General features: G+C 47.1%; 1 protein-coding gene across 1 annotated transcript; it reads left to right on the plus strand.

Annotated features, from left to right (window-relative positions):
• Positions 1-13,213: 13,213 nt before the first annotated feature.
• LOC119394593 (juvenile hormone acid O-methyltransferase) lies at positions 13,214-19,389 on the plus strand. Its single transcript, XM_049415906.1, has 3 exons — positions 13,214-13,498; positions 14,415-14,574; positions 19,358-19,389. Exons 1-3 carry the CDS (start codon positions 13,214-13,216, stop codon positions 19,387-19,389), a joined length of 477 nt encoding a protein of 158 aa, XP_049271863.1.
• Positions 19,390-26,931: the final 7,542 nt, after the last annotated feature.

A 26,931-nucleotide genomic window follows, 5' to 3' on the forward strand; every position in this document is an offset into this window, starting at 1 on the left:
GACGATTTGTCTATCGCCGAGACATTGTGTCGTGCAGAAGAGGCTCGTCGACTTGCACGCCTACGTACATTGGCCGCGCAAGACTGCTCTAAAACACGCTATGACAGCCAACACCGACATGTCACCTATGTTCCCGGTGATCGTGTTTGGCTGTGGACTCCAGTACGCCGACGCGGCTTGAGCCAAAAACTTCTCGCAGACTACACCGGCCCGTTCGTTATTCTCGATCGTCTAAGCGATGCCAATTACGAGATAGCGCGTCTTACTGCAAGTGGCCACCGTTCACGCAAGACTGAGGTGACGCATGTTGCCCGCCTGAAGCCATTCACGGGAAGAAAGCAGGAATGAGTCGCCCGGAGGGCTTCGTCTGAGAGAGGAGGAATGTTACGAAGTGTCACTGCCAGAGGGAATCGAGAGCAGCTGGAGAAGAGGAAGACGACGACGACGCTGCTCCTCCGATCACCACGGTCTTTTTTTTTCTTTCGAACGATACTGGTTACGGACACCGGCGGCGGCGGACAACTACGGCGCCAAAAACGGCCGGTGAAATGATCTCATAACAGCTTTCGCTGTAAAAGAATGTTGCTAATGCTGCATTGCGCCGAGCGTACCCTTACAATACTGTTTAGTGGGTGAGAAATGATCACAGCAAAAAAAAAAAAAAAAAAAAAAAACCGCCAGGCCTGCGCGGAAAGCGCAGCACAGTCACAGCGAAAGCTGGAAGAGCGGCACTTCTAGAGCCCGTTATAAACTCTCCTGTGGCTACTAATACAGGTACATTAGCAACGTACCCACTACGCCACAAAGCGTAATTTTTGGGAAGTTGGGAAGCACCCAGCACGACATTATTCGTTGTTCTGCGGAGAAGCGAGGTACGACATGTAAGCGATTATGTGCAGTTTGTTGATGCGGCGGTTGATGACGATGAATAATTATGGTTGCGCCCTTTGTAATGGGTTGGAAGCTTTAAACAACCCATTAGCTACGTAATTCATATTATGTGACGCCCGGTCGTTATTTAACTGTCCCACCACACTTTATAACACACTTTAACCGGAGAAGCGTAGAGCGAGAGAGAGAGAGAATTGACTTTATTCTGACCCTGAGGAAATGGATCATGGTAGCCTTATGGGCTTCCTTGGCAACCAACAGAAGTGCACTTGCGCGGAACCCACTAGGCTATAAATCATTGTAATTTTTGAGAACTAGGGCAGTAGGCACTGTGCCATTTTTCGTCATTCTACAGACAGCCGTGGTACCTGCTAAACGCATGTAAGGCATTATGCGCACTTTGTTGATGCAGTGCCTGATGACGATGAAGAATTATGGCAGAGTTCTTTGTAATGAGTTGGAAGCATTCAACAACCTACTCGTTGCGCAATTCGCATTGTGTGACGCCTGGTTACAGAATTCGCGTTGTGCGACGCTTGGTGCTTAATCTACTCTCTTACCACGCTATATTGCATATGCTAATGTGGTTCCTTCCCAACATGAAGCCTCTATAGGACCTTTTTGCAAAGCAGTTTCAAGCACTGGCACGGCTCAGAGGTTGAATACTGGGCTCCCACGCAGAGGGCCCAGGTTCGAACCTCGTTCCATCCTGGAATTTTTTTCTTATTTAGTTTTTGTCTTATTTCGAGCGATACTGGTTACGGACACCGGCGGCGGCGGCGGCGGCAGCGGCGGCGGACAAATACGGCACCAAAAACGGCCGGTGAAATGATCTCATAACAGCTTTCGCTGTAAAAAATAAATCGGCTTATCCTCTCACGCATTGAGGGAATCGATTTCATGCGAGCCCTAGATCTATATAGATACTGTGTTGCAGTAGCATGCACGTTAAAGCTTTTCGGGATGTGCTATTTCTGATCAAAATAACATAAAACACTGCACCGAGGAAGTTTTAACAGAGTGCATTACGAAAAAAAAAGTTGAAATTAAAAGCAGTACCAACCGTGTACGTGCTGGCAACGCCAAAAAAAAAAGAAAAAACTGTCAGAACACACCAAAATATTTGCAAATGCACTGCAACGCTGGGAATATTAAGGAGACAAAAAATAGGAAATGAAACAACTGAGTAGTGACGTCAATCACTTTTGATGGCCTATTTTCTACGTATCTGTTAGGAAATGACAAGGTATTCGCAAAATATGATGCACCTTACCTACCGCACGCCGATTCGCCCATGCGTTGGGCTGCTGGCGTTCCGAACCGAGACAAATACTTCACGCACAACTTCCACTTACCGTACACACACCACTTCTATTACAGATAACAGCCAGCTGAACAGCAAGCATGGTGCGCAAGTAAGGTATGCGTCAGCGATCAGTAGAAGGGCAATGCTGAATGTTCCCGATGTTCGATAATGTTCTCGAATGCGCTATGAAGTGAACCTGAACACCGACTGCAAAGCTAGCGCAAAGAGTCAACATTCACCAAGTGTCGAAGTAAATGGCATCTCGCACGGTAATTACGTTAATGCAACTATGTCTACAGCTCCGGACCTTGCGAACACATCCGGCCGTGAAACGAAAAGAGACCGATGAAGCCACGAAGAGAGTTCGCGAGCACATGGCAACATTCGCCGCACGTTTCATTAGCTACACTGCTTACCGCACAGTCGATTCAGACTTTCGATGACTCGAAATCACTTCTGATATTCTTTTGAAGAAACAAACACACACATATTGCAGTTACGCCGAGCGTAACACGGCATCGAGGCAAAAAGATCGGTCACTTCTCAACACACGCTACCAACGCGCTGGACGGTCTGGAAGGGAAATGGCCGCCGCCGCTCAATGTTGCCCGCGTGCAGCCTACCTTTGCGGTACTCTGAAATTTTCCAGTGACTCTACGCCTGTCGCGCTCCTAACGCCATCTCGCTGGTAATGAAGAATCGCTAATAAGCGCAGTCGTCTTTGATTCCGTCTAGCGGTAAAGGGTGTGTATATAACGCTCGCCGTTACGTACGTGGAGGATCTGCGTATCGTGGCGTAGTGGCTAGCGCCTCTCGCTGCGGAGGAAGAGGTCCCTGGTTCGATTCCGCGCTTCGGAATCATTTTCGTGAATTATTTTTCTTTGGCGCTTTTTTATATATATATATATATATATATATATACATACTTATATATATACTGTGCATGACGGCGGCGACGGCAAAATCCAGCCGAGACTGTCCATATAATTGCTATCGCAATAAAAGTTCCGTTGATGGGAGTCGAACCCATGACCTCTCGGTCCACGACGATGGCTGGCGGGCGTTTAGCCCATGGGCGGTAGCTCAGTGCACTGAGCTACCGCAGAACACATTACGGAGGCTACATGAACGCGCCTTTTATCTTTCACACTTTCATCTGCTCTTGGATTGGTGGATGGATGCTATGAGCGTCCGCTTTATAACAGGGCGGTGACATCTGTGCGTCAGGCTCGAAAAAAAAACGCGCCGTTGCTACAAACGTCCCATTCGGCGCGTTTCCAATATAAGTTTACTTTCGTCAACGCTTTAACACGCCGTGAAGTGGCAAGGCCAAGCTTTCCATAACGACAAATTCACAGCATATCCACGGAGTGAATGATGATGAGTGGGCGAAACTGCGGAGGTTCATCGGTAAACCGTGAATCTTCCGTGAATTCTGCCCAGTACCTCATCACCGAGGTGAGATCGGGCGCGTTTATACTAAAGGTTCGATGAGAGTTATGACGACTTGCAGCTCACTTTAATTTTACATGTACGCTGTGAATTTTCATTGTTTAATCACGCACAGGAGAAATCGCACACACGCACTACCTTGGAGGTCAAAATCCAGTGCTTATATATACGGGGTGGTCAGTGAACGGTTGTGCAGCGCGAGCGGTCGGTTTTTTCAATCAAGACGCTGCCGCGACGCTGCCTGCGTCGGCGCCGCTGCGCCGCGAGGCATGATAGTGGGGGGGGGGGGGGTTAAGACTGGTTACACACTACGACGGGGACGAACGGGTGCCGCTTTAAGGAGTAGTAGTAGTAGTAGTAGTACAACTTTATTCATAAGGGTTGGGATAAGGGGTCATGAGCCCGATGGGTGGGGCCCCAAGTCCAGGGCTCCACTGGCTACTGCTGCCTGCCTGACGTGACCCAGAAGCGCAAGCTGTACCTCTGGGTCAGAGCTGGCGAGCTGGGCCTCCCATTGCTCGAAAGTATTAGACAGGTTGTACTGGCCTAAAAAGGCATCTATAGTTGGTGGTCGGTTTAGGCATCCCCACGAGATGTGATATAGAGATGGCGAGCCGCCACACCACGGACAGGCGTGCCCATACAGCGTTGGGAAAATTTTGTTCAATCTTTGTAGATTGGGAAAGACCCCCGTTTGAATCCTACGGAGGTCAATCGCGTCCTCCCCTTCTAATGATTTGTGGGGGGCGCTGTATTTTTGTCGAGTGCCTCGCTGGTGAGCCAGAATTTCGCGAGGGGCCATTCTGGATGGGTTGTTGTCCTCCTCGTTAGTATTCTCCTGAAGTGTTTGAGGGGATTGAAAGTGCGGTCGAGGCTCTGCTCGGTTCATGAGCCCTCGAGCAAGAGCGCCTGCACTCTTGTTTCCCTCCAGGCCTGTGTGTCCCGGACACCAGATGAGCCTGTAGTTGTTTTTCAATCTCCCGCCTAGGAATTTACTTAGCTTTATCGGGAGGCGGCCTTTTAAAAATAAACGGCACGCTTCCTGTGAGTCGGAGATGATAATGGTCTGTGGTTCCTCCCTTCGTTCTTGCTCTTTAATCGCAAGGGTAATTGCAAAGCATTCCGCCTTGGCGATCGAGGACGTGTACAGGGATGCACATGTCATCATTCTGTTGTCGCTGCTGAGGACTGTTGCAACGGACCGTTTGAAGTTATATGCGGAAGCGTCCACATACAAAACATTTGTTTTGTTTTTTAATGTTTTACGAAGCCATCGCACTCTCTCCTCTCTGCGCTTTTTGTCTGTATTTACGTCCACGTTCTTGGGCAGGGGAGCGATCGAGATCTTGCCGCGGACGGGTTCCGGGATGTCTACAAGAACCTCGTCCAGGTTCTGGGGGTACGGTGGGAAGCCCACCCTAGCGAGTATCTCTCGCCCGGCTTTCGTCTGACTTAGACGATTTCTCTGCGCGGTCAGTACCGCTGTCTTTAGCTCAGGATATGTGTTATATATTCGGAGTTCTAATAACTTTTGAGTTGGTGTGCTTACCGGTAGTCCTAGGGCTACTTTGTAGGCACTCCTGATTGTAGACTCGACGTTTTCTTCGTCAGATTTGTTTAGCGTGTGGAAAGGTAGTCTGTACGTTATCTTACTCAGTACGAGTGCCTGTACTAATCTAATTGTGTCTCCTTCCTTCATTCCCTTTTTGTGGTATGTTATTCTCTGTATCATACGCGCGACTTGTTTCGTAGCTGATTTTAATAAGTTTATTGTGTGGTTTGCTCTTCCATTACTCTGAACCCAGTAACCCAGAATTCGTGCGACAGTTACCTCGTGAATTTTTACGCCTTCAATGTGTATATCTCTTTCTATTGCTTCTGTATCTTTTTCCATGTACCCTGATGATTTCAGACTTCTCTGGGGCGCAACTGAGCCCGCTGGCCCTGGCGAAATTTTCAACTGCTGTTGCAGCCTCTTGAAGTGTCTGCTCTTTGCTAGCCAGGGATCCACGCGTTGCCCATAGGGTGATATCACCCGCGTATAGGGTGTATTTCAACTGCGGTACGACATCCAGGACTTGCGCGAGTCCTATCGTGGCGATATTGAAGAGCAGGGGAGGGATGATGGCTCCTTGAGGGGTGCCTTTATTTGGCATCTGAAAAGGTTCCGACGTCACTTGCGCCACGCTTATTGTAGCTCGCCTCGCTGTGAGGAAAGCCTTTATGTAATTGAACGTGTTTTCCCCACATCCGATGTTGTTTATTCGGATAGGATGGCCTTATGCGAGATATTGTCAAACGCTCCTTTTAGATCTAGGGCTAGTATTAGATGTTCGCCTCCCTTGGGTATGGAGCTCAGAACTTCCTCTTGTAATAGGAGGAACGCGTCCTGAGTGGAGAGGCCGCTGCAGAAACCCAGCATAGTGGCTGGAAAAAGGCCGTTGTCCTCTATGAAGTTTTGGAGCCGAGTGTGAATAACCCGTTCAAAAAGCTTCCCCATGCATGACGTCAAAGATATTGGTCTGAGTGCCTGCAGGGATGGCTTCTTCCCGGGTTTCGGTATCGTGATAATTTTGGGTGCTTTCCATTCATCGGGTATCTTCCCTTTGAGCCAATAGCTGTCATTAAAATGGTTCGTCAGTGCCTCTATGACCTTATCGCTGAGGTTCCTGATCATTGCATTTGTAATTTGATCTGCACCAGTGGCACTATTTCTCTTGGCTGCCTGAGCTGCCGCAAAGACCTCTTCTTTGGTTATTGGGGCGTCGAGCCTCTCGTTTATTGAACCCGTGTAGTTCATTTGAATCCTGGAATTATCGGCATGGTCTCCTATGTATTTGTCCCTAATTGCTTGTATTAATTCCTCATCCGTACCCGGAAACTCATGCGTGATTCTTTGTGATGTTCTGCTCGTCGCCGATATTGAATTTTCCGGGTTGAGCATGTTCCTCAAGATGGTCCAAGTTTTCGCAGTGCTCAGAGTGTCCTGTAGCGAGCTGCAGAACTGGATCTATCCCTCTGTTGCAAATCTGCTAGCATATTGATTCGCCTCCTCTGCTAAAGCAACGATTCTGCGGAGAATGCTTCTATTAAACCGCTGGTTTTTCCACCTTTTCAGCAAACGGCGCCTGCTCTCCCACAGGTGAAGCAGGTGCCTGCCGACTGCAGGCGTCTCTGCTGTTCTTGTGATGCGTTTAGATGTTTGTGTGCTGATATTATGTATTCTGACCACTCCCCAATCGATTCCGGTACGGAGTCGGGTGGGGGATCGCGTCGTCGGAACCTTTCCCAGTCAGTGATCACCACATCACCTATGACCCTGCGTAGTTTTGGAGTCGAGAGGGAAATGCTGATTATGTAGTGGTCACTGCCTAGGTTCTCTTCGAGGTTTGTCCAGTTAGTGTTCTTAATATTACGTGTGAACGTGAGATCTGGGAACGTGTCTCGACTTACGCTGTTACCCAGCCTCGTAGGTGTGGTGGGGAGAGTAATTAGGCTCAACCCTAGTTTGGATACGGCGTGCTCGAGACGCGTTCCCTTGGGAGAATCCCTCAGATAACCCCAAGTGGTGCTGGGTGCGTTAAAGTCGCCCAACACCACAAGTCTGTCTTTCGCCCCTGCAATTCTGACTACCCCTGTAAGGAGTTCAACAAAGTCCTGGTTTTGATCTCTAGGAGGACTGTATAAATTTAATATAATGGTTTTTGCCCTGCCTCTCTTCAGAGGAAGGAGGCTAATTATTTGATGATTTATCTGTACACTTTCTATATGTTCCACCTTTGCTGCAATACTTTTGCTAACCAGTGAGGCTACGCGGGGATAATTTGCATCTTGTAACCAATAATACCCCTGCAGTTTGACCATCTTGGGCCCAACTTCCTGCAGGCATATTGCGTCTGGCTGAATCGGTGCCGAGTTCATGTAATTTTGGAGTGCTGCAGCGCGCTTGTGAAAAGTGCGACAGTTCCACTGCCAAATCTGTAGTTGTTCTGCCCTTTTCATACTATTTTTGGCCATGCTGCATGGTTGTGTCCGCGCTGTCGCGGCCCGTTTTGGATGGTTTGTCACTAACTGGGGGGGAGAGGGGGCGTTTGTTCAGTGACCTCTGCAAGTCTCCCACGGCTTCGTTAAAGGGGTGGTGCCATCAAATTTCGAGGCTATAACAAGCCTGTTGTGGGTTTCCTCTGTATGCAAGGACACTCCACACGAAGGGTCGGACACAGCAAACGTTTAGAATATATTTTAATTCACTTCCAAAGTGTACCCAAATGCCCATTCTCCCGATCAAAACCCATCGCTAGCGCGCCAACACTGACGTAGATCTGTAGGATGGAAAACGAAAGTTGTAGTGACGTCACACCAGATCTGCTGCAGTGACGTGAGTGACCTCCGGACCTCCGCAACGTACGTACCGGCTGTAGTGAACTAGAATATATTCTAGTTCACTATAGTACCGGCAAAGCATCGGTTGCTACATCACTCGCCGAGTTTCGATCGTTTTCTGGCTAAGTGCGTCACATCCTTGTGTGGTCACGTGACCACGCCTCCTACACTTCTACGTCACTGCCTAACCTCGGCGCCCAGAAACCGAAACCGAAAGTTGTCCACATCAAAGGCGATATTAAATTATTTAGCGAGAATACATGAATCTTGGTGTGTGCATCGTTCTTCCTGGAGCTATAGGAAACGCTTACAGCAAAGAACGCGCAAGCCACTAACATGGTGGCACCACCCCTTTAACATACTGCCTCTGAATTTTCAGTTCTTCTCCAACGAACGTTTTAATTTCTGCCATGAAATTGGCTAAACGTTTCTTGAAATCAGCTATGCTTTCCCTCTTTTTTAGAACCTGGGTCTGCACTTGCTTTATTAGTTCACTGCTTTGCGATTGGGTACTGGACGTTTCCTCGCCCATCCCTTCGCTAGTTTCTGTGGTTTCCCCAACGTCGGTTGCACCTCGCGCCTCTCTCTTGCCCTCATTGGGGTTGCCTACCGACCCTGAGCTTTGTAATTTTTTAATTGCATTTTCAAATTTTGTCTCCAATGATTTGATTGCCAGTTTATACTCTTGGCGTTCTGCTGCCATTTGATTCCTAAGCTGTTTAATTTCTTGTGTTAATCTTTTGTTCTCCTCTATAATTTTCCTGTACTGATGGAGATCGCTTAGTGGAGCATTGGGAGGCGCTGGACCCGCCCAGCTCACCTTGTTTAGTTGGTTGGCTCGTTGGTCCTCAGTAGTCAGGTCAGCTGCTGCTACTTCTTCCTCTCCTTTCCCGGCATGGGTGGAGCTTTTCTCGCCGCTGCTACTTGATGTTTTCTTCAAGTTTGGTTTGCCAGGGGCCTCCGCCGGTATGCTGCCGTTATTTGGTTGTTGCTGGGCCCTTGCCCTTGATCTCGATCTTGATCGCGATCTGGATCTGGATTTGGATCCCTGCCGCTTCTGTTGCGTCACATCCTCTCGGTCTGAGTTGAACCAGCGAGGAGGTTTCTGCTGTTGTTGCTCAAGTTGGGGGAATTCCATCTCCGCGTAGGTCCATTCTGTTTTTCTTCGAGGCATCTCCACCCTCGATGATCGGGGAGCTACATTTTTCAGTTTCTTTCTGCACGATCTGTCTCCCGTCGCGTGCTCCTCACCGCATACGGCGCAGTTCGTGGTACATTGGTGCCCATGGTTAGGATCAGATGTCCCACACTTGGAGCAGACGTTGGCGTTTGGGGTCGGACACACATCGGTTCGGTGTCCAGTAGACCGACAGATCTTGCAAATTTGTACGGTAGGCTTGTATGGGTAACAGATAGCCTCTGCACCCATGAAAATAAACGCACCTCGGGAGCACGTTGCCCGTAAAGGTTTTTATTGCTGACTTCGAAGATCCCAGCATCCTGGCTCTTTCTATATTCACCCCCTGCGTCCGTATTCGTAGGTTTGCCATGAGGTCGGCCTGGGTGGTTCCCGGTGGCAGTCCATGAACAATGCCTCGCAGGACGTCCTCTGGGTCGGCCACGTACGCGTTGAAGGGGTGGATCTGTCCTCTGATCTTTAATTGGCTGATCTCTCTCAGCACGCCCGCCACTTCTTCGCGTGGTGTGGACATTATTGCGATGTTAGATCCGGGGTGGACCCGCAGTAAAAAGCTGTTCCCTCCGAAAGTGTTCCGGCATGCCTCTATTACTGCCATAGAGAGCTCCGATCCGAGTACATTTTTCACCATGAGGCCCTTGTGCGGTCTCAGGATAACTTTTATGTCTTCCTTCGGGAGAGGCGGTGGGCCGCGGCGTTTCCTGCGTCGGAAATCCCCCTTGGCTTGACTCTCCCCTGCTGCGGTCACGGGCGGGTTGCCCGGTGACTCTTCATTTTTCTTTTCCATTCCCTTCTCGGGCTCTTTTTGGGGTTTTTTACTGTTCTTTTTTCGTCTGCGTGAAAGAACGGTGTGCCAGCCGTCCTCCGTCCACGTACGAAAGAGACCCTCGTCGTCGTCTTTCTCATTATCGAGAGACGCGTCGCTGAACTCCCGCGCTTCGTTACTTGATTCCGCCTGTTGTGAGGCGCTACTCGCGTCGTTTGGATGATTCTCCGACTCCCGAGATGGGCCGGGAAGTTCCTCGTCGACTTCCATGTGGGCGAAGAATCGTTAGGCGTCCTTATGCATGCTCAGCAGATTCAGGGGAACGGAACTGACTCCGTTTTCCGCTGCGCTAGGCATGTATAGTGCGAAAGTGAGGTAAATGTCGCTCACCTTTGGCTTCTGACTTGGCCAGAGAATGTCCAAAAAAGTGCGTTGTATGGTTGTTAGCCAGCCCACGCACACACACGTCGCCACCCTTACAAAAATGGCTAGTAACATTGAGTAGACCACCTAGTAACCATCTATTGACATTGGTGACCGTCTAGTAACATTTGCGATCTAGTAACCTTTGTCAATAGACCGTCTAAAGACCTCCTTCTTACTTTTGTATAAAGACTATTTTATGTAGACCGTCTGAAGGCCTGCTTCTTACTTTTGTATAAAGACTATTTTATGTAGACCGTCTAAAGACCTCCTTCTTACTTTTGTATAAAGACTATTTGATGTAGACCGTCTGAAGGCCTGCTTCTTACTTTTGTATAAAGACTTTTTTATGTAGACCGTCTGAAGGACTCCTTCTTACTGACGTATATATGAGAAAGGCTCCCGCAAAATTCACTAATTAAAAAAAGTCGTTCAATATTAGGCAGATTTTTAGTAAAAGATAGGTGTGCCTCAGTGGTATCTATAAGCCCACCGCAAATTTACACGTACGCCATGAATGTTTGTTGCTTAATTACACGGAAAAGAAGTGTCCCATCTGAGCTACATTGGAAGTCAAGATGTGGTGCCTATATACGCCAAAGTTTGGTTGTGAAGAGCGGGTGGCGAGCGGTTGTCAGTGTGAGTGTTGTATTACTTTGCGAATGTTGTGTGCATGTTTGTGTACGTGTGATCGAGTTTGCGTGTTTCGATGCTAATTAAATTAAAGATTCTCTGGCGCATGGTGCGACAGCGAAAAGCTCCCCTATGGATGTAAACAAATACTCCCCTCAGTCCATCCAAAACCTCCGTCCTTAAAGGGGGTAAATTTTTACTCCCCTGGACGAAGTATATAAAACCCCCATAGGGGCGTGCGCTAGAGGACGAGTCCATTTACTCCCATCTCGGCTTTTTTTTGCTCACAGTGATAGAGTGTCTGTTGAACATTGTTGATAGGGCGTTACTACGAGGTCACCAGACAAACTATGAACATGAGTCTGTTCAAAGTTGGTGGCCAATTGCAGCCAGAGCGTTGATTGATTGTTTGTACAGACGTCTAAAGACAGTTGGTAGACACTCTTTTGATTGTTGGTAGGTTCTAGTAACAATTGTCTTTAGACCGTCAACTTAATGTTACCAAATATTTTTGTAAGGGACACCCCGCACGTGCGAGCGTCCCCGCGCCGCCGACCGAAGCCGTTGTTAGGGTGGGCTGCGTCTGTGCACCTAGTTTCTTCCGATGTTGTTACTTTCTCGTGAAGCGGGTTCAAGTCCCAGAATTTGGTGTCCTTCGAATCCTCGCAACTTCACAAAAACGAAGATGGACTTTTTAGGTGGGCTTGGGTGAAATTTCCGCATGAAAGCGTTTCAAGAAGTGGAGCGCAATGTGAGCACGTCCTCACTGCTCTACGCCACCTGGTGGTTCCTCCTTTAAGGAGGTTCGCCCCTAAAATAGCTCTCCAGTGCTCGCCTGGCTGTCGCACCGCGTTCTCCGCTCGCCCTGTGAGAAGTAACGGCCAGGCTAGAGGGAAGACATGACGCGCGTAGCGTTTCTCTTCGCATTTCACGACGCTTTGAAGGAGTGCATATCGAGTGCAGTGTTTAATATATGCTTGTTGATGCCATCTTTGCGCGGGATTCACCCCCCCCCCCATATGCGGTGTCCACGTATATTTTAAAAACTTCAGCTACCAGAATGGTTCAACTCTGATCATGGGCGTTAGTCGTCGGTATGGAAATGTGCCACTAGGCATCAACGTGAGTGAGATGCGATCAAGCTGCGCTATATCTGCCAAACAACAGTAGACATTGCACAAGCTCTCATATACCAATGCACTATAAACAATAAACTACTTCTGTGACCACACGTTTCACTTTCGTGTTATACCGATTCCTATGACGGAGGGATCAGCCATCATTTTTTTTTTCGTTGGATGTGCGAAAAGAATAAGCACCAACTCGCTGATTTCGGCACTTTGACGCAGTGTATACTTCGTGGCATTTCGTTTTTCCGTCGCTAAACACACGATGCAAACAGCAATCAGCCTCCGTGTCGGCTTCAAGGTATACGGGGAATATCTAACGAAATTTATCGGGGCTAAGTTGTAGACTGAGTTGCCTCACGAAAGAAAAGCTGCGAGAAATATTGAGAATAAATGTAACCGGTACTTCTATTATAACCATGAACTTCCTGGGGTTTTCGCGATGTAGTCTTTATTTCACTAATTGTACGCATTACTTGGGTGTCTGTAGTACTGACGTATGACTCCTGTGTACCTATGTATAATGCTGAGCATTCATACGTAATGACTAGCTGTATTGTTCAGATTACGGATTGGCCAAAGCAGCTGTTTTCTTGTCATACGACCGGTCACAAGCCACTTACTCTGTCATTCCACTATTGTTCTAATATATTTTCTTAATCGCATAATCCACCCTTTTATTTTATTCACTGATTGATTGAATTAGCGCATGAATATGAGGCAGCGCATTTGTGTACACAAGCCAACAGCTAAGTCGCCTGATTCTTAAAGCTGTTTGCGGTGCATATTTGTGTGAAATAAGCAATAAAAATGCGAGTACACAGTGCACGTACATTTGAATTACGTGTAAGTTTCAGGTTCTTGTTATGTACTTTACTAAAACATGTCTGAGCACTCCACCTGTATTCATGACCAGCTAATGTCATCGTTCTTATTAAAGTACCGCAACTATTGTCGCATTTAACAGAACCACATTAAGCCTCCATAATGATCTTTGTTTCCGCAGGATTGTGGCAATCGATTGCTCCGAAAGCATGCTCAAGTATGCCAGAGAAAATTATGCCAGCGAGAAGATAGTTTACGATTACCTGGACATGGACGAGGACGTGTCGCCTTTTTTGAAGAAGTACGGTGCCTTCCAGCGGGTGTACTCCTTCAAGACTCTTCAATGGTCCCAAGATCTGTCGTGTGCTTTGCGAAACATCGCAGCGCTGCTGGTGCCTGGTGGCGAGTGTCTCCTGTTCTTCTTTGCGAGAACCTTCTTGATGGAGTCCTTCAAGCAGATGAGCCTCCTGGAGCCTTGGTCAAAATATGCAGATGTAAGAATTTCATGCTTGAGCGCTCCTACATCACCTCCACACCGTCGGCGTCCGGTGGTGGACACTGTTCAATTATAACGAGATACTATTTCGCGGTGGGCTTGGCCTGCAAGGTGGTTGAGGGAAAGCACTCGTAATAACGTCTGGAGAAGTGCTTGTGGAGCGTGCGCCTTTGTGCTAGGGAAGAGTGCTGAGTGCTGCCGGGCAGGCGAGCCTATAGGCATAGGACCATACGCGTGCAGAGAGAGAGAGAGAGGTAAAAACATTTGAAGTGTGTTTTTCTTCGTCCTCTCAATGTGAACAGGGGCGATAAGGTCGCTGCCCTACGCAGCCATTATCATACAAGGCAGACGACATGGCCTTATTTGGTGAGAAATACGCCGCGGTTTTAAATTCTAAGCGAGTTGAACTATTGCTGGTTACTTCCTCTGTTCTGTGCACGAAAGCCTATAGCGGGAGTTCGTGTTATTTCAAAGAAGCAAAATGCGACGCGATGCGTTTGCGTAATTCTGCGCTGATCATCACGCTGTCGTTGTGAAAGCTGCCATACGGAGCGAGGGAGTTGCTTTCGTTTTCGACTGTTCCCTCAAGACGCCACGTCAGTTACTGCATTAGCTGGCGAAAGTGACTTGTAAATTAGGAGGCAAATAAAACTACCAATGGGCATTATGAACAGGTACTTACGGGTTTGCTATTACTATCCCTGATTCACGTTTCTAGCGAAACTTCGTCTTTTTGTTTTTTTTTGACAGCACATCTACCATCTCTGGCAGCCATCTGCTACTACTTTTGGCTTGCTTTGGCCTATTATATTTCATACCGCGTATTACGCACACTACGAAATAGAAGTGCCACATCAAGAAACAGACACCTTATTTCGCCAATGCTGCATCAATGTAAATGATCTGCTTCTCAGGTGCTTCTACGAGGCGTACCACCAAGCCACGACATAATCGACCAAAAGGGACAGCATGCCTACCTGTCTGCCGCTATCTCCTCGGCAGGACTCATCCCCTACACCGCTGAAGTGCTGGTCAGTCCGCACATAGCTGGAATGCCAAATGTCTCACAAGAAGGTGAGACTAGTTTTTAAATCAGTAGCACCTTATAGGACTGGCTTGTCGTCCATTTGTAGATCTCATATGGCGTGATCACGCTCAAAATGAAGTGGCCAATAGATGCCTAAGCCAAGGCTAGCAATATTGAAAACCTATGTAAAATAAACGAACAAGGTCTAAAATAATATCATAGAAATAACCAGAAGTAATCGGCACACTTAACTTAATGTCGCTCAAAACGCCTCAGAAACATTCAAAAGTATCGAAAGGTGGGCTAGTTGACAATTCATACTTCTTCAGCTCCCAATAAGCTGAAGAAGTCAGAAACATGCGGTTGACGCCCTCGCCGAGCAAGAGAGGGCGCCACCGCCTTGCCAACCGCGCGATTGCTCCTCCCACCGGTTCCTTTCCGGCACCTTCGCCGCTACATATGATGCTTGGAACAATTTGACGGAACTCGCTCCACACGACACGTATCTCAACTGCTGTAACAAGCACGAAGTCGATAAAGCGCATCAAAAAGTAGCACGCATGTCACCAACCGATTTTACGAATCTCCTTAACACGATTATACTACTGTCGGAACACCCTACACGCTAACCTCAAACATTGACATCATCCACTGTTTGGTAAACGGAGCGGTGGGAACTCTGCGAACGGGAATCACTGGGTGCCCGTACTACGCATTCTTCAAGTTTCATGGTAGTGTATCTGCATTTAGCACAACATTTAGAACTACACCGATCACTACACAAGAATGGCATCCTTTATTCATCGTGTATCAGCGAAAAAATAACGGGCGAGAAGGCAGAGGAGAAGAATACAGAAACAGGCGCTGACTATCAACTGAAGGTTTGTCCAAACCAAGCCAATGTAAAGGAAAAGTAATAAAAACAACAACGTAGATTGCATGACCATGGAAAGGGGAAGTAGAAGAGAATTACATGTAGGACCCCCATCAACAAAAACTGGTGGTGCACCAACCATGCCCCCCTCCCACCTTTCCACGGTCTTGTTCTCTGTTTTGTTTTCTTTTCCTTTAAAATGGCTTGTTTTTCCATAAAACTTCAGTTGATAGTCAGCACCCCTTTGTATATTCTTCTCCTATTTCGTGTTTTCTTCCGTTTTATTTTTACGCGGATCCACCATGAACCAATACCGACTCGCCCACCTTACCACGCTTCAGCAGTTTTATGCGAAATACTTCCCTCGAGAAACGTACGTAGTCTTATATTATATAGAACATTGGAATTGCGCATTACGAAATTACAAGTTCAAATAATTTCACGGACAATAAGGCAAATCATTTGTTCGTTAGTACTGATAAATTACGCTTTCAGAACGGAATCATCGCAATATCACGACCTTAGATCTATTATGAGACGGTGGAATAACGTTCATAGTTTTATTCTTGAATTTCGCGCCGCAACGGTGGTACTGGAGTGCAAGAACGGCTTCTCAGACTCCAAAGCATTGTTTCGTACTTTCGTGCGAATTGTTTCAATATAATTTCAAGAAACTTGCTACATTTAATTCCTCCCATTCACAGAAGGCAGCACACTTGAATTTTATAGACAGAAAATTCCGTAAGGTCTTGCATACTTCATTAAAATCAAGGCCTTCGCGGCAAATTAGAGCACTAACCTTAATGGGCCGTTGCCACCAGCATGTCCTTTTTGGTCGCTTTCCGGATCACAAAGCATGTCTGACGGAACTATGGTGCTATTGGTATTATGAAATGGTATTTTCTTAATGCGAAAAAAGAATGTTCCTTCTCATTATGTCTATTAAAAATAAAGTTCGTTCGTGCTCCAGTGGTTATAACGAAAGTCTTAATGCTGAATGACGAGGTGCTGTTTATTTTGGTAAGTGCAGAAGAACCGCATAGTCCCTAATAAAGGTAACCTAGTTAGGACCTTACTCACTAATGGTATGCTAAATTGTAGTATACTAATTAGATGCATGCTAATTAGGACATTGCTAATAAACAGCGTAATTAATGTCGTGTTGCCTCACCACGAAGGTCTAGTGGTTATGGCACTCGACGCTAAGGCGACGGTCGCGGGATCGAATCCCCACCACAGCTGCGGCATTTTCGATGCAGGCGAAAATGTTTGAGGCCCATGTACTTAGATTTAAGTGCACGTTAAAGAACCCCAGGTGGTCGAAATGTCAGGAGCCCTCCACTATGGCTTCTCTCATAATCATATCGTGGTTTTGGGACGTTAAACCAGAGATATTAATATCATTATTCTTACAATTTTATTGTCGCGTTAATTAGCCATACCCAATTAAAACAAAGCTAAGCAGTATCATGTTCATTAAGACCTAGCTAATTATGCCATCAAAAGTGAGACCGAGCTGACGCGGTCTTTCCTCCGAAGCAGACCGAGCAGACTGAGTAGACGAGCTACGTAAAAAGCTGAAAGAAGCTTGGTGATCACAAGGTCCGCTGAGGTCTCCAACCTTGCGCAATTGGTGCAAGCTGCCGACATATTTGATATGCAAAGAAGCTGCTGCTCTTTCGTGCCCTGGGCGCTACGCCCAGCGCACAAAACGCTTGACAGTCAAACCGTCACTATGATCATCACGAATTGAACTGGGGCCTCCGCAGAACCAACGAGTTTGTACCCGAGTTTGCGCGTGAAGTGCTTTGATTGGCAGACGCCCGCGCTGAAGATCGGGTCCGCCCACGGCGTTTGCTCTTGTCGAGGAGTTGTGCTCCCGCCGATACGCCAGCGAGCGGCCCGATCCATCTGTGAGCTCAATCGCACAGACTATGCACACACGCATGATGAACTAAAGGTTATATCATCACGTGTCTACGATGTATCGCATTCAATTTCACCGCACTCACGACATACCACTCACAGCCATGAAGCAAGCACCCCTGGTGGCATTTGCGGCAAGAAATGTTACTGTTGACTTTTTTGTGGAGATTTTTTCTACTCATTCGTTACTACAAAAAACTCTTCAGTTGTGAAATGCAAGTCGCAGTAACCTGCTCATTTATTGATCTGTAATATTTTATAGATGCGAAATGAGCTGCACGAGAGTGCTGCGCGTGCGCCCTTGTTGCCCTCGACAGTGGAAATTTCCATGCTGCTGGTGGAACGAAAGAACCCGAAAAAGGACAAACGCCCACGAACACGCCCGTGGGATGCGCGATGTCCAAGTGGCAAAAAGATGGCGCTACAATCACGATGATGTTGCCACACTGTTGAAATGTTGACTGAGTGCCGGCGCTGCGCGTTCGCACGCGGTGTTCCTTTGAAAATTGCCGCAAATGACGCACATGGATTTGTGACGCCATGATCATTGTTGTAGCCATTTTTACAAGCGCTGCCATGGCGCGCCACGTGTGAGCTCCGAGTCTTCATACATGTCTACATGTCTACATGTCTTCCTCTCATGGCCGCCGTAGTGCGAGCTCCGAACAAACTCGTGTTCCCGAGCAGCTCGGCCCATTCTGCAAAGGCCCCCGCCACTTAGCCGTATTTTACGCTAAAGTCGCGAAATATTTACGGAACGTATCTGATCTCAGAGAATGAACTGAAATATATGGTAAAGGCATTCGTATGTTTGGTGCTACTTGTTCCTGGTAATTACGTACCTTGATTGCATTATTTCCTTTTTACTGTATGCTCCTTCCGGATTACATGATACACCTGTAAATGTAAATGTGAACTCATATTGCGTTTTCTGGGAGCATCCTGAATCTGAATATAATTGTGAATGGCTGACTCTTACTAACTCTGGTTTAACAGAACCTCTTGCATTTATCAGGCCGTCATCGTTCCCTCTTTGGTTTCTGCGCAGGACTGTTCCAGATAGCTAATCCAGCGTTTACGCTTCTAAGCGAAAGGGAGAAGCCTGCATTCCTGGAGGCGCTGTCGACTCACCTACCCGAGTGGCGCGACTTGTACTGCAAGAAAAGTGGCCCGATGGTGTGGTCGTCGTTTCTCGTACATGCCAGAAAGGCTTGCTAAATTCCTTCATACGGTGTCGTAACAAGCAGCTAAAAATGCAAACGCCTCGCAGCTGCAGAGGAGCAAAGTAATGGAGCAAGTCAATTTTATCTATTTAGTGAACGACCAAGCCAAGGTGCTTGATGTATTTAGCCCAATTGCGTTATTACTTATCACACAGCGTTCTAATCTTCAAATACTATAATCGGAGCAGAATTTGTAGAGAATATATTCATTGAAAACACTGGGAAACACCTTTTTGAGAATTTTGTAGCTTTAGTAAGGTATTTTTAAGGCTGTAAAAAAGGACACGAAGTGAAATAGTGTTCAACGGTTCCTAACCAGGTGCTTTTCATTTCTTTTTTATTTGGTTTCTAGGAAATAAAGGCATTGTTACAGGCGCAGAAGAACTGAAAGACAGATGACGTTTTGAGCATGGACGGCAACTATCTCTTTCACAGATTGCTTTTATGCCATTATTTTAGAATTCGACAAATTAAACATTCCCGCAGATACGGCGCATTGGGAGAATCCATTTTATGTGAAGGAGTCATGGAGTAGCGCCTTTTTGGATTTGATTCAAGTCTTACAACGATGATCAACGTGTTTGTGTATATTTGATAGTAATATGCATATCGTCGACCTACCAGGTACCTCAATACACTAGCGTGTATGTAAATTAAGAATATAGCCAACGTAAAATCGGCACTCAAGGTACTCATGTCTTTAGGCGAAATAAACAATGCAGGTTCACCAGCTTCCAGTGGCGGCAAACCGCATACCCTTGGTTGAGTGCATCATTGCGACCCCTTCAATTGTTAATGTTCTTGCAGGTGTTGCGTTGTACACGCCGTACTTGGAATGATTCAAGACATCCTCCGCATACCCATTTAAAATTAAAATGTGAAAAGCATTTGAACTCGCTTGCCCTTATTGCACCGCAAAAGCGCGTGCATACGGCCTGGGGCGAGAATGAAACAAGCATCGCTGTCAAAGTTCAACATTTCTAGCCTCGCTGCTCTAGCTAAGCGTGAGCGATAGTCGCCTTCTCTCCTGTGCGGACTGTGGATCCGCAGGCAGCGGAATGCAAACACAGCACAGAGAGTCATTCGCCATTATCCACAGAATAAGCTTACGCAGTAACTATATTGGGAGTCGCCAAGTTGTATACCGGCTCAAAAAGCTTATGAACTTTTTTTACACTTTCAAGGACAACCAACGGGCGTAATACTTTGTGTGTGTGGTACAGCAAATACAAAGGGCGTCTTTGCTACCATATACAAGGACATAGCCTACACGCTGTTGTAACAATGCAAGAAAAACGGGTTAAGATATTCGGTAAAATGAAAAGTCCGGTGAAGCGTATTACGAGGGCGTTGCAGATATTCATTGCAGATAATTCTTAAGAAAGTTTCTACCGGTGCTCTACAATATAATTTTATATTGCCGCGAATAAACTATCGTTAATACTTCATTGGGGGTGTCGTGTGTTAGGCTTTCATTTCGTGTCGTGCTATTGATGTTTTATAATTCTGTATCTGCTTTTATATGACCTGATTATTTTAGACCTATTTTTCAGAGATGCTAGCAACTAGAAAGCTTTCTTGAAAACAAAGTTTTCGTTTAAGAAAATTTCCACAGATGAGTTACAGGGTAGTGTTGCGAACACGCATCATAGAAATAAATACTGCGATTGACGAAGGTTGGCCTAACCTATGAATAGTTATTAATGGCGAAACTTTAACTACTGGAACAGTTCAGCTTAAGCAAAACTGTCGAAGTGATCTGACGTCAACGCAACTGCAACATTGAGCTAAAAATATTGTCAGCGCAATAATAAACGCGAGACATTTCGACATGACATTGAAACCCTAAATTTCATTTATTACAGAACTGGATGGGCATTCATTTAAGGAATACGAAAACATATTCTATAATAAATACAAGCCAACGGTCGACACTAAGTTTCACTTACAAGGCGGATAATGTCGTTGCCGTTAGCTTTCGGACATGATTAATTGTGTTCTGCATTTCTGATGAAGACACGTATGTCATTTAGGGTGAAGGTTGTCAAAGCACTTAAGTTAGTGCATAGTACTAACCCGTTCCATTAAGTAACTAACCACTTGTATTCTGGCGTTTATACGAATTCTTTGTTAGTGTGCAACGCCAATCCTCTTCGTCTTGAACTGGTGAGTACAGTAATAAGCGCGAGATATATTCCTGTATTAACCTTTCATTGTGTCCGTCATACACGAATGCCCTTCCAGTGGAAATTTTGGTATGCGACAACTTAAGAAGACACCACGGAAGTCCCAGACGTAGGCGATAGATAGATAGATAGATAGATAGATAGATAGATAGATAGATAGTAGATGATAGATAGATAGATAGAGATAGATAGTAGATAGATAGATAGATAGATAGATAGATAATAGATAGATAGATAGATAGATAGATATAGATAGATATAGAGATAGATAGATAGATATGCACCCATGAAAAAAAACTGACAATTTCGACATCTTTTATAGAAAGAACGACAATATAACCGATCATGAAAAGCTAAGCCCATCGCGCATCCGTCCATTGTGTATGGACCCTTTTTATTGCGATAGCAATTGTATAGACCGTCTCGACGGGGTTTTTGCCGTCGCCGTTGTCGTCACGTCCCTCCCGTATGAAGTTCAAATTGATAAGATCCGCCCGCTCATCGTATGTTCTCACGCGGGTAAAAGCGCGCGAGTGGGGGCAACGAACGAGGAGGTGTCGCGCGAGCAGCCAATTTGAACTTTAAATCTAAGGGCACGGTCGCGATCGCTGGCGCGTGCGCTATCTCGACAGCTATTATATAGGGCGGCTCATATACCCTTCTACGTGCCGCGCTCTCAACGCGAAGTGATTATGCGGAGAGGATCTCTCCCTTGAGCGGTTATATTCTCTTACGCCATTGTTTTGTAGTTACGCGAGATTGGATACAAAGCAGTTAGCTGCCAGTCTCACTTCATGTAACACTACAATTTGTTGCTGTCGCGTTATTGTTGCGCCCTTGCGGTTAAACTGATTTTTCCGTAAAAGGGCGCCCCAAGCGCCTTTCACGCGAACTACTACAAGCCGCCATGTTTAGTTTGCCGGAGCAGATGACACTCTGCGAGTCTCCTACTGCTCGTGCGTGACGTTTCGCTAGCGCGGCAGCCAGATCGCGTATTGTTAATCATACCGAAAACGTGTTGCCAAATATTATTCAGAAGAAGATGTGTTCCTTTGTGTCACCAACGAGGCTGCCGCGACGGTAAGAAAAAGTAAGCCACGGATATTTGAAAATTACAATGTAGAGAAATACATGTGCTGCGCCTCGGCACAGTACACTGTCAGTGTATTATGGTCGTGGATGCGCTTGGCCGTGTACGTAGGCATGTTGAAACCTGTCGGCACTGGCCGCTCGAGACTTCCTTCGTCGTGTACTCGCCTCGTTTCACACGCGGACACCGTTATCTTCTTCGTCAGCGATGCTGCTACACATCCACCTAACTCCGTCAGCAGTTTGAAGCTACGACGAGCATTTTTCATTGCCCCAAGCCAGCTCATGCAAGGCTCGAAGTTCAGCAGCTGCGCCAAATCTTTCGTCCGTCTGATCTACGGTCCGTTCTTGCGACGGTGAAGTCAGTTGTACCAGGCTTTGCAAAGCAAGGCACGGTGCCATTCTTTTGCAGGGAATATCGGAGACAGATTCAGCCGACTGGCACCACGCACGGACATTCCAGAAGGGCACACGCATAAGGACACACCCCCTTGCCCTAAACATGGTGAATTCTATCCCAGAATACTTTGCAAAACTGAAACTGACGACAAGCCCACCTTCACGTGGCCTATTTATGAAAGGCGTCTAAGGCGATACGTAATACTAAGGCGATACGTAATGACTAAGGGCAACAGGAATGCAGCTGTAATGAAAAATAGGGCACTGTGGAAATACAATAGGTATGACGTTGAGAGAGGGATTTAGAAAGGGGTAATGGTCCCAGGTATGACGTTCGGCAATGCGGTCTTGTGCATGAGATCAGAGGTTCAAGGAAGATTGGAAATTAATCAACGTGGAATAGGTAGGCTTGCTTTGGGAGCACACGGGAATACCCCAAATCAGGGGGTACAGGGTGACATGGGATGGACGTCGTTCGAAGGCAGGGAGGCTAGCAGAAAGATAGAATTTGAGGAGCGATTGAGAAAAATGGGAGAGGAGCGTTGGGCTAGGAAAGATTTGAGCTACTTGTACATGAAGAATGTTGATACTAAACGGAGGAAGCGAACTCGAAAATTGTCAAGCAAGTATTTAGACAACAGCAGAATACCAAGCCAAAAGAAAACATCGGTTCAAAAGAAGGTGAAGGAAACAGAGAGGGACATGTGGAAAATGGGGATGCTTACGAAATCACCACTGGAGACCTACCGAACTTTCAAGCAGGAAATTGCAAAAGATCTACGATAATTCTCGGGGTAGTTCTCTGCTGTTTGAGGCCAGGACGGGAGTATTGCGGACCAAGACGTACCGAGCCAAATACGAAGGCACAGACACGTTATGTAGTGCGTGTGGAGAGGAGGAGGAAATGGCTGAACATTTGATAATGTTCTGTAAGGGTTTCACCCTACAGTCCAAGATAATGGCGGCGGGAATTTTTCAAAGCATCGGGGTTAGGGACAGCGAAGGCAAAATAGACTTTAAACGAGTAGAAATAACCAGGAGGAGGCTAACCGATTGGTGGCTACAATCAAGACACGAGTGAAATGCCATCTTTCAATACATAGTGATGGAACTTTATGGTTAGGTGGCGTGAGCCGCCGCCCGATCTAAAGGGCACAGCCGTATCCATCCATACATCCATCCATCTATTATAACGGTGAATGTGACGTCTATTGGTGCGTTACAGATTTAGATATGCTTCGTCACGCACATGAGCTCTAACAATGATACGAATATCGAAGTTTGTTGAAGCATTCACTATGGCCATCTCTAAGTGGTGATCAAAAGGTTTCCCTGAAATGCTTATTGTACACGTGGGAAGACCGCGTGACATAGACGACTGTAGCGTAAATAGCCAGTACGTAGAATCGCGCTTTCGAGGAAAGGGGTCATTCAGGGGACAAAGGCGGGGCGAAGGGTCAAGTGAACAAGAGAGATAGGAGATTGGGGGGGGGGGGGGGGGAATGGGAAGTTCAGCGTAAAAAAAAAAAGGCTATTCAGAAATTGTTGCACGTAGAGCGCGTGTGTGTAAAGAAATTCGGGAGGTGTGAAGCATGTAGGAAAGGGTGTTTCAGCTCCACTAACGTGAAATCTGTGGAGGGGCGAGGTATGCCGTGCGCGCCGATGTTTCCCACAGCAAAATCACTGCTAATTGATAACAAGAGACAGGAGAGAGATTAGACAAAGAGATCAGCAGTCCTCTTTTAGTTAACGTACACGCTGCCGATCTTTATTGTTCAACTATGCGTAAGAAAAATGTCCCACCAGCAGAACATTACAGGTTAAGATCCAGTGCCTATATGTATGCGGTGGCCGGTGAACGGTTGAGAAGCGCGAGCAGTCGATTTTTTTTTGTTTTTTTTTGTTCAGTCAAGAAGCTCGCTAGCAGACGCTGCCTGCGTCGGCGTTGTCTATCGCGGGCGACGGCGCGTTCTTGTTCCTTGCACGCTGGTAGTTATGCGTTCGTCACAGCAAGAGCGTTTCCATAGTAGTAGTAGTAGTAAACACTTATTAAGCTGTTATATACAGAGCGGTTGTTCGGGAAACCAGCCCCTAGTGGGTGAGCTCCCTTACAATTCCAGGTGGAGTCCCTAGTCAGGCACCCCATTGGTCGTGAACGCTGTCGTGACACGCCGGGTCATGGCTTTTTGGGCCGGAAGGTCCTGGCAGCCGAGCAGGGCCGCCTCCCAGTCCTCTCGGGTTGGGTTGTGGTTCGGGGGTAAACAAGGATTGAGCTGACATTCCCATACTATGTGGTAGGTGTCAGCCACCTCCGCACAGTACAGGCAGAGGCCGGAAAAAGAAGAATCAAAATGTTTAAGCACTGCCGGGCACAGTAACGTATTCGTGAATAGTCGGAGAAGAATTCTCTCGGTCCGCCTTCCTGAGCCCTTGCAAAGCGCAGGAAAGCGGCGGTGGGAGTCCCGATAATGAGTAGTTATAGCTTTAAAAGTCAGAAGAGGAGAGTACTCTTCTGGATCAGAGTGGTCATCGGTGGGCGAGGCAGTGGCCCGGGGAATGAGTGCGCGGGCGGCAGCGTGCGCTGCCTCATTGCCTACGAGGCCCTGATGTCAACGCCCGCCGTTCACTCTCTCTCGACACACGGCGAGTGCTGAGTGATACCCTGTCGTAGTGGCTGGCCGTATGCCTACCGTTTGGCGCATGCCGCGATCGCGATTTGTCGCGGAAAGATTAAGAGCGCTCCTCAACTCGTGATATGGCCGACGCCACGGAAAAGGTCTTTCGTCCTTTGGGAAAGCGAAAGGACTATCAATAAGTCTGACTTCACCGCCAATGCACGCGGCAACGCTGTTACAGATAAACACCGCAAAAGCACGAGAAACTCGATTACGGCCATCCATGAACTTGCCAGTACGGCACAGCCCTATCACCATAAGAAAATGAAGCCATCTGCCACAGCGCTGTTGTATGCGTGCTGCATGGCTTAAATAGGTGACGAGCCAAACGCGCCTGGCCGCCATTGGCTGCCACCTTCGTTCCTTGTGATGAGCCGCGAAGTGCGCGTCCGTCGCGGAAACTAAAACAGCTGGCCCTCGCGGCGTCAACCCAACAAGATACTTTCCACACACACCCGCGGCACCTGCGCTCTGATAGGAGAGGAGCGGGTACGAAGAATATTCTACAACATGGGGTCGGCAACCTGAGGCCCGCGGGCCAATATTATGTGGCCCCCGACACAACGTCAGGACCTCTTCCCCCCTCCTCTTTTCACTACCTATCTGAAGGCCGACATGGCAGTTCTGACCTCAAATGGGGTTAGACAACAAAAATTGCTTCCAGTTGGCATTGCAGCGATTGTTTGTAAATTGCAAATTTGGAGATGCGTGCTAAACACAAACGTGATTTCTATTCCAGTTTTGCACGTTATTGTTCGTTCCACGAATTCGGTCGCTTTGACTGCAAACCGTCCATAACTCTGAGTACATGGGCCGTCAAAATAAGTTGCTGGTGTTGCGCCGCGCGCGATAGAGACCGAAAAGGGAGGATCAACCGGTTGGAAAACGTGAAACTGCACGTGTCAAAGATCATGATGTGTGTGTGTTTGTGCGTGTGGGAGCGACACCCGAAACGCCACAACGCGGAGAAAACACTAACAAGCAGCGGCAGCGAGTGTTTCATTCACTTAAGTTTTTTTTCAGATTTTTCGTGTTAAGTGTGCAGCTTAACGCAAGCGTTATGAGTCCCCAAGCATCCCAGCTGTCGACCCTGGTGCAATTATAAAACCTAGGTAGGTTCCCCGCCGCATTGTGCGAGCTCAGGCAGACATTCACTTACATCCGAGTATTACACACGCGCTTTGAGGTATAGTGACAAAATGCTGTGCGCAGCGGTCCACAGCCAAATGTACAGGAAGCGCGTAACAACCGCTACCCGACACCGCGACGGCACACTTTCGACGCTGAAACGTTTCGCTTCACGAACACAGAACAGGGTGCTATTCTGGACATTGTCAAATTCCGTCATGTTGTCAAATTCCGCCATGTGATGATTTTGATGGTCACGCGAAGTCGTTCGCATTGTGGCGCTGCAATGGCGTTACGACACAGGAATCCGCGTGACGTAACGTGCCAAAAATAGTAAATTTTTTTCCGAAGCAACGCTTCGCCATACTCTGTCATGTAGAAAATAAAGGTTTGGGTGAAACAACGAAACCCGAAATATGGTACTGAGCTGTGCCTACGGTCAACTTGCGGTTTTTCGAAACTACTGCTCGCTTGAAGAAGAGCCGCCATGTCTGCAACACGATTGGACATTGCACTGATGGCGCCCATTGCGTCACAGGATCTCATTTTTGTAGCGTCAAAATGACGTTGCGTGACGTTGCATCCTGCCAAAATTTGCAGCTTAAATGTGAGAACGATGAAGGGCCAAAATTGGCCGCCATATTGTTGTAAATTGAGTTGCTTGTTCGTGGCAGCTCCCAAATATGTGTAGATGTCATTCCGTGAGTTACTTTACACGCAGTTTTCGGTTAGTAATATTATAAAGTGTTGTACATGAAGCTGCTTGTTAAATAAAAGGTTATTGTTTAATTTGGCTTGTTCGAATTTGCGGTTCTCGCCGCAAGAGAACGCTAGATAAGCGAAGAAAAATGGCGCTTGCCCTTTGTTTGTAGTGGCTGGAGCTGCAGGAAGCATCGCGAGTACG

Source organism: Rhipicephalus sanguineus, chromosome 5, assembly GCF_013339695.2.
Source record: "Rhipicephalus sanguineus isolate Rsan-2018 chromosome 5, BIME_Rsan_1.4, whole genome shotgun sequence".
Lineage (NCBI taxonomy): Eukaryota > Metazoa > Arthropoda > Arachnida > Ixodida > Ixodidae > Rhipicephalus > Rhipicephalus sanguineus.

Bases quoted from the DNA above. Each gene is read 5' to 3' on its own strand.
- LOC119394593 (XM_049415906.1), top strand. From the start codon at position 13,214: ATGCTCAAGTATGCCAGAGAAAATTATGCCAGCGAGAAGATAGTTTAC. The intron at 13,499-14,414 runs GTAAGAATTTCA...TCTGCTTCTCAG, and splicing joins CTTGGTCAAAATATGCAGAT to GTGCTTCTACGAGGCGTACC. The intron at 14,575-19,357 runs GTGAGACTAGTT...ATGTTCTTGCAG, and splicing joins GCCAAATGTCTCACAAGAAG to GTGTTGCGTTGTACACGCCG.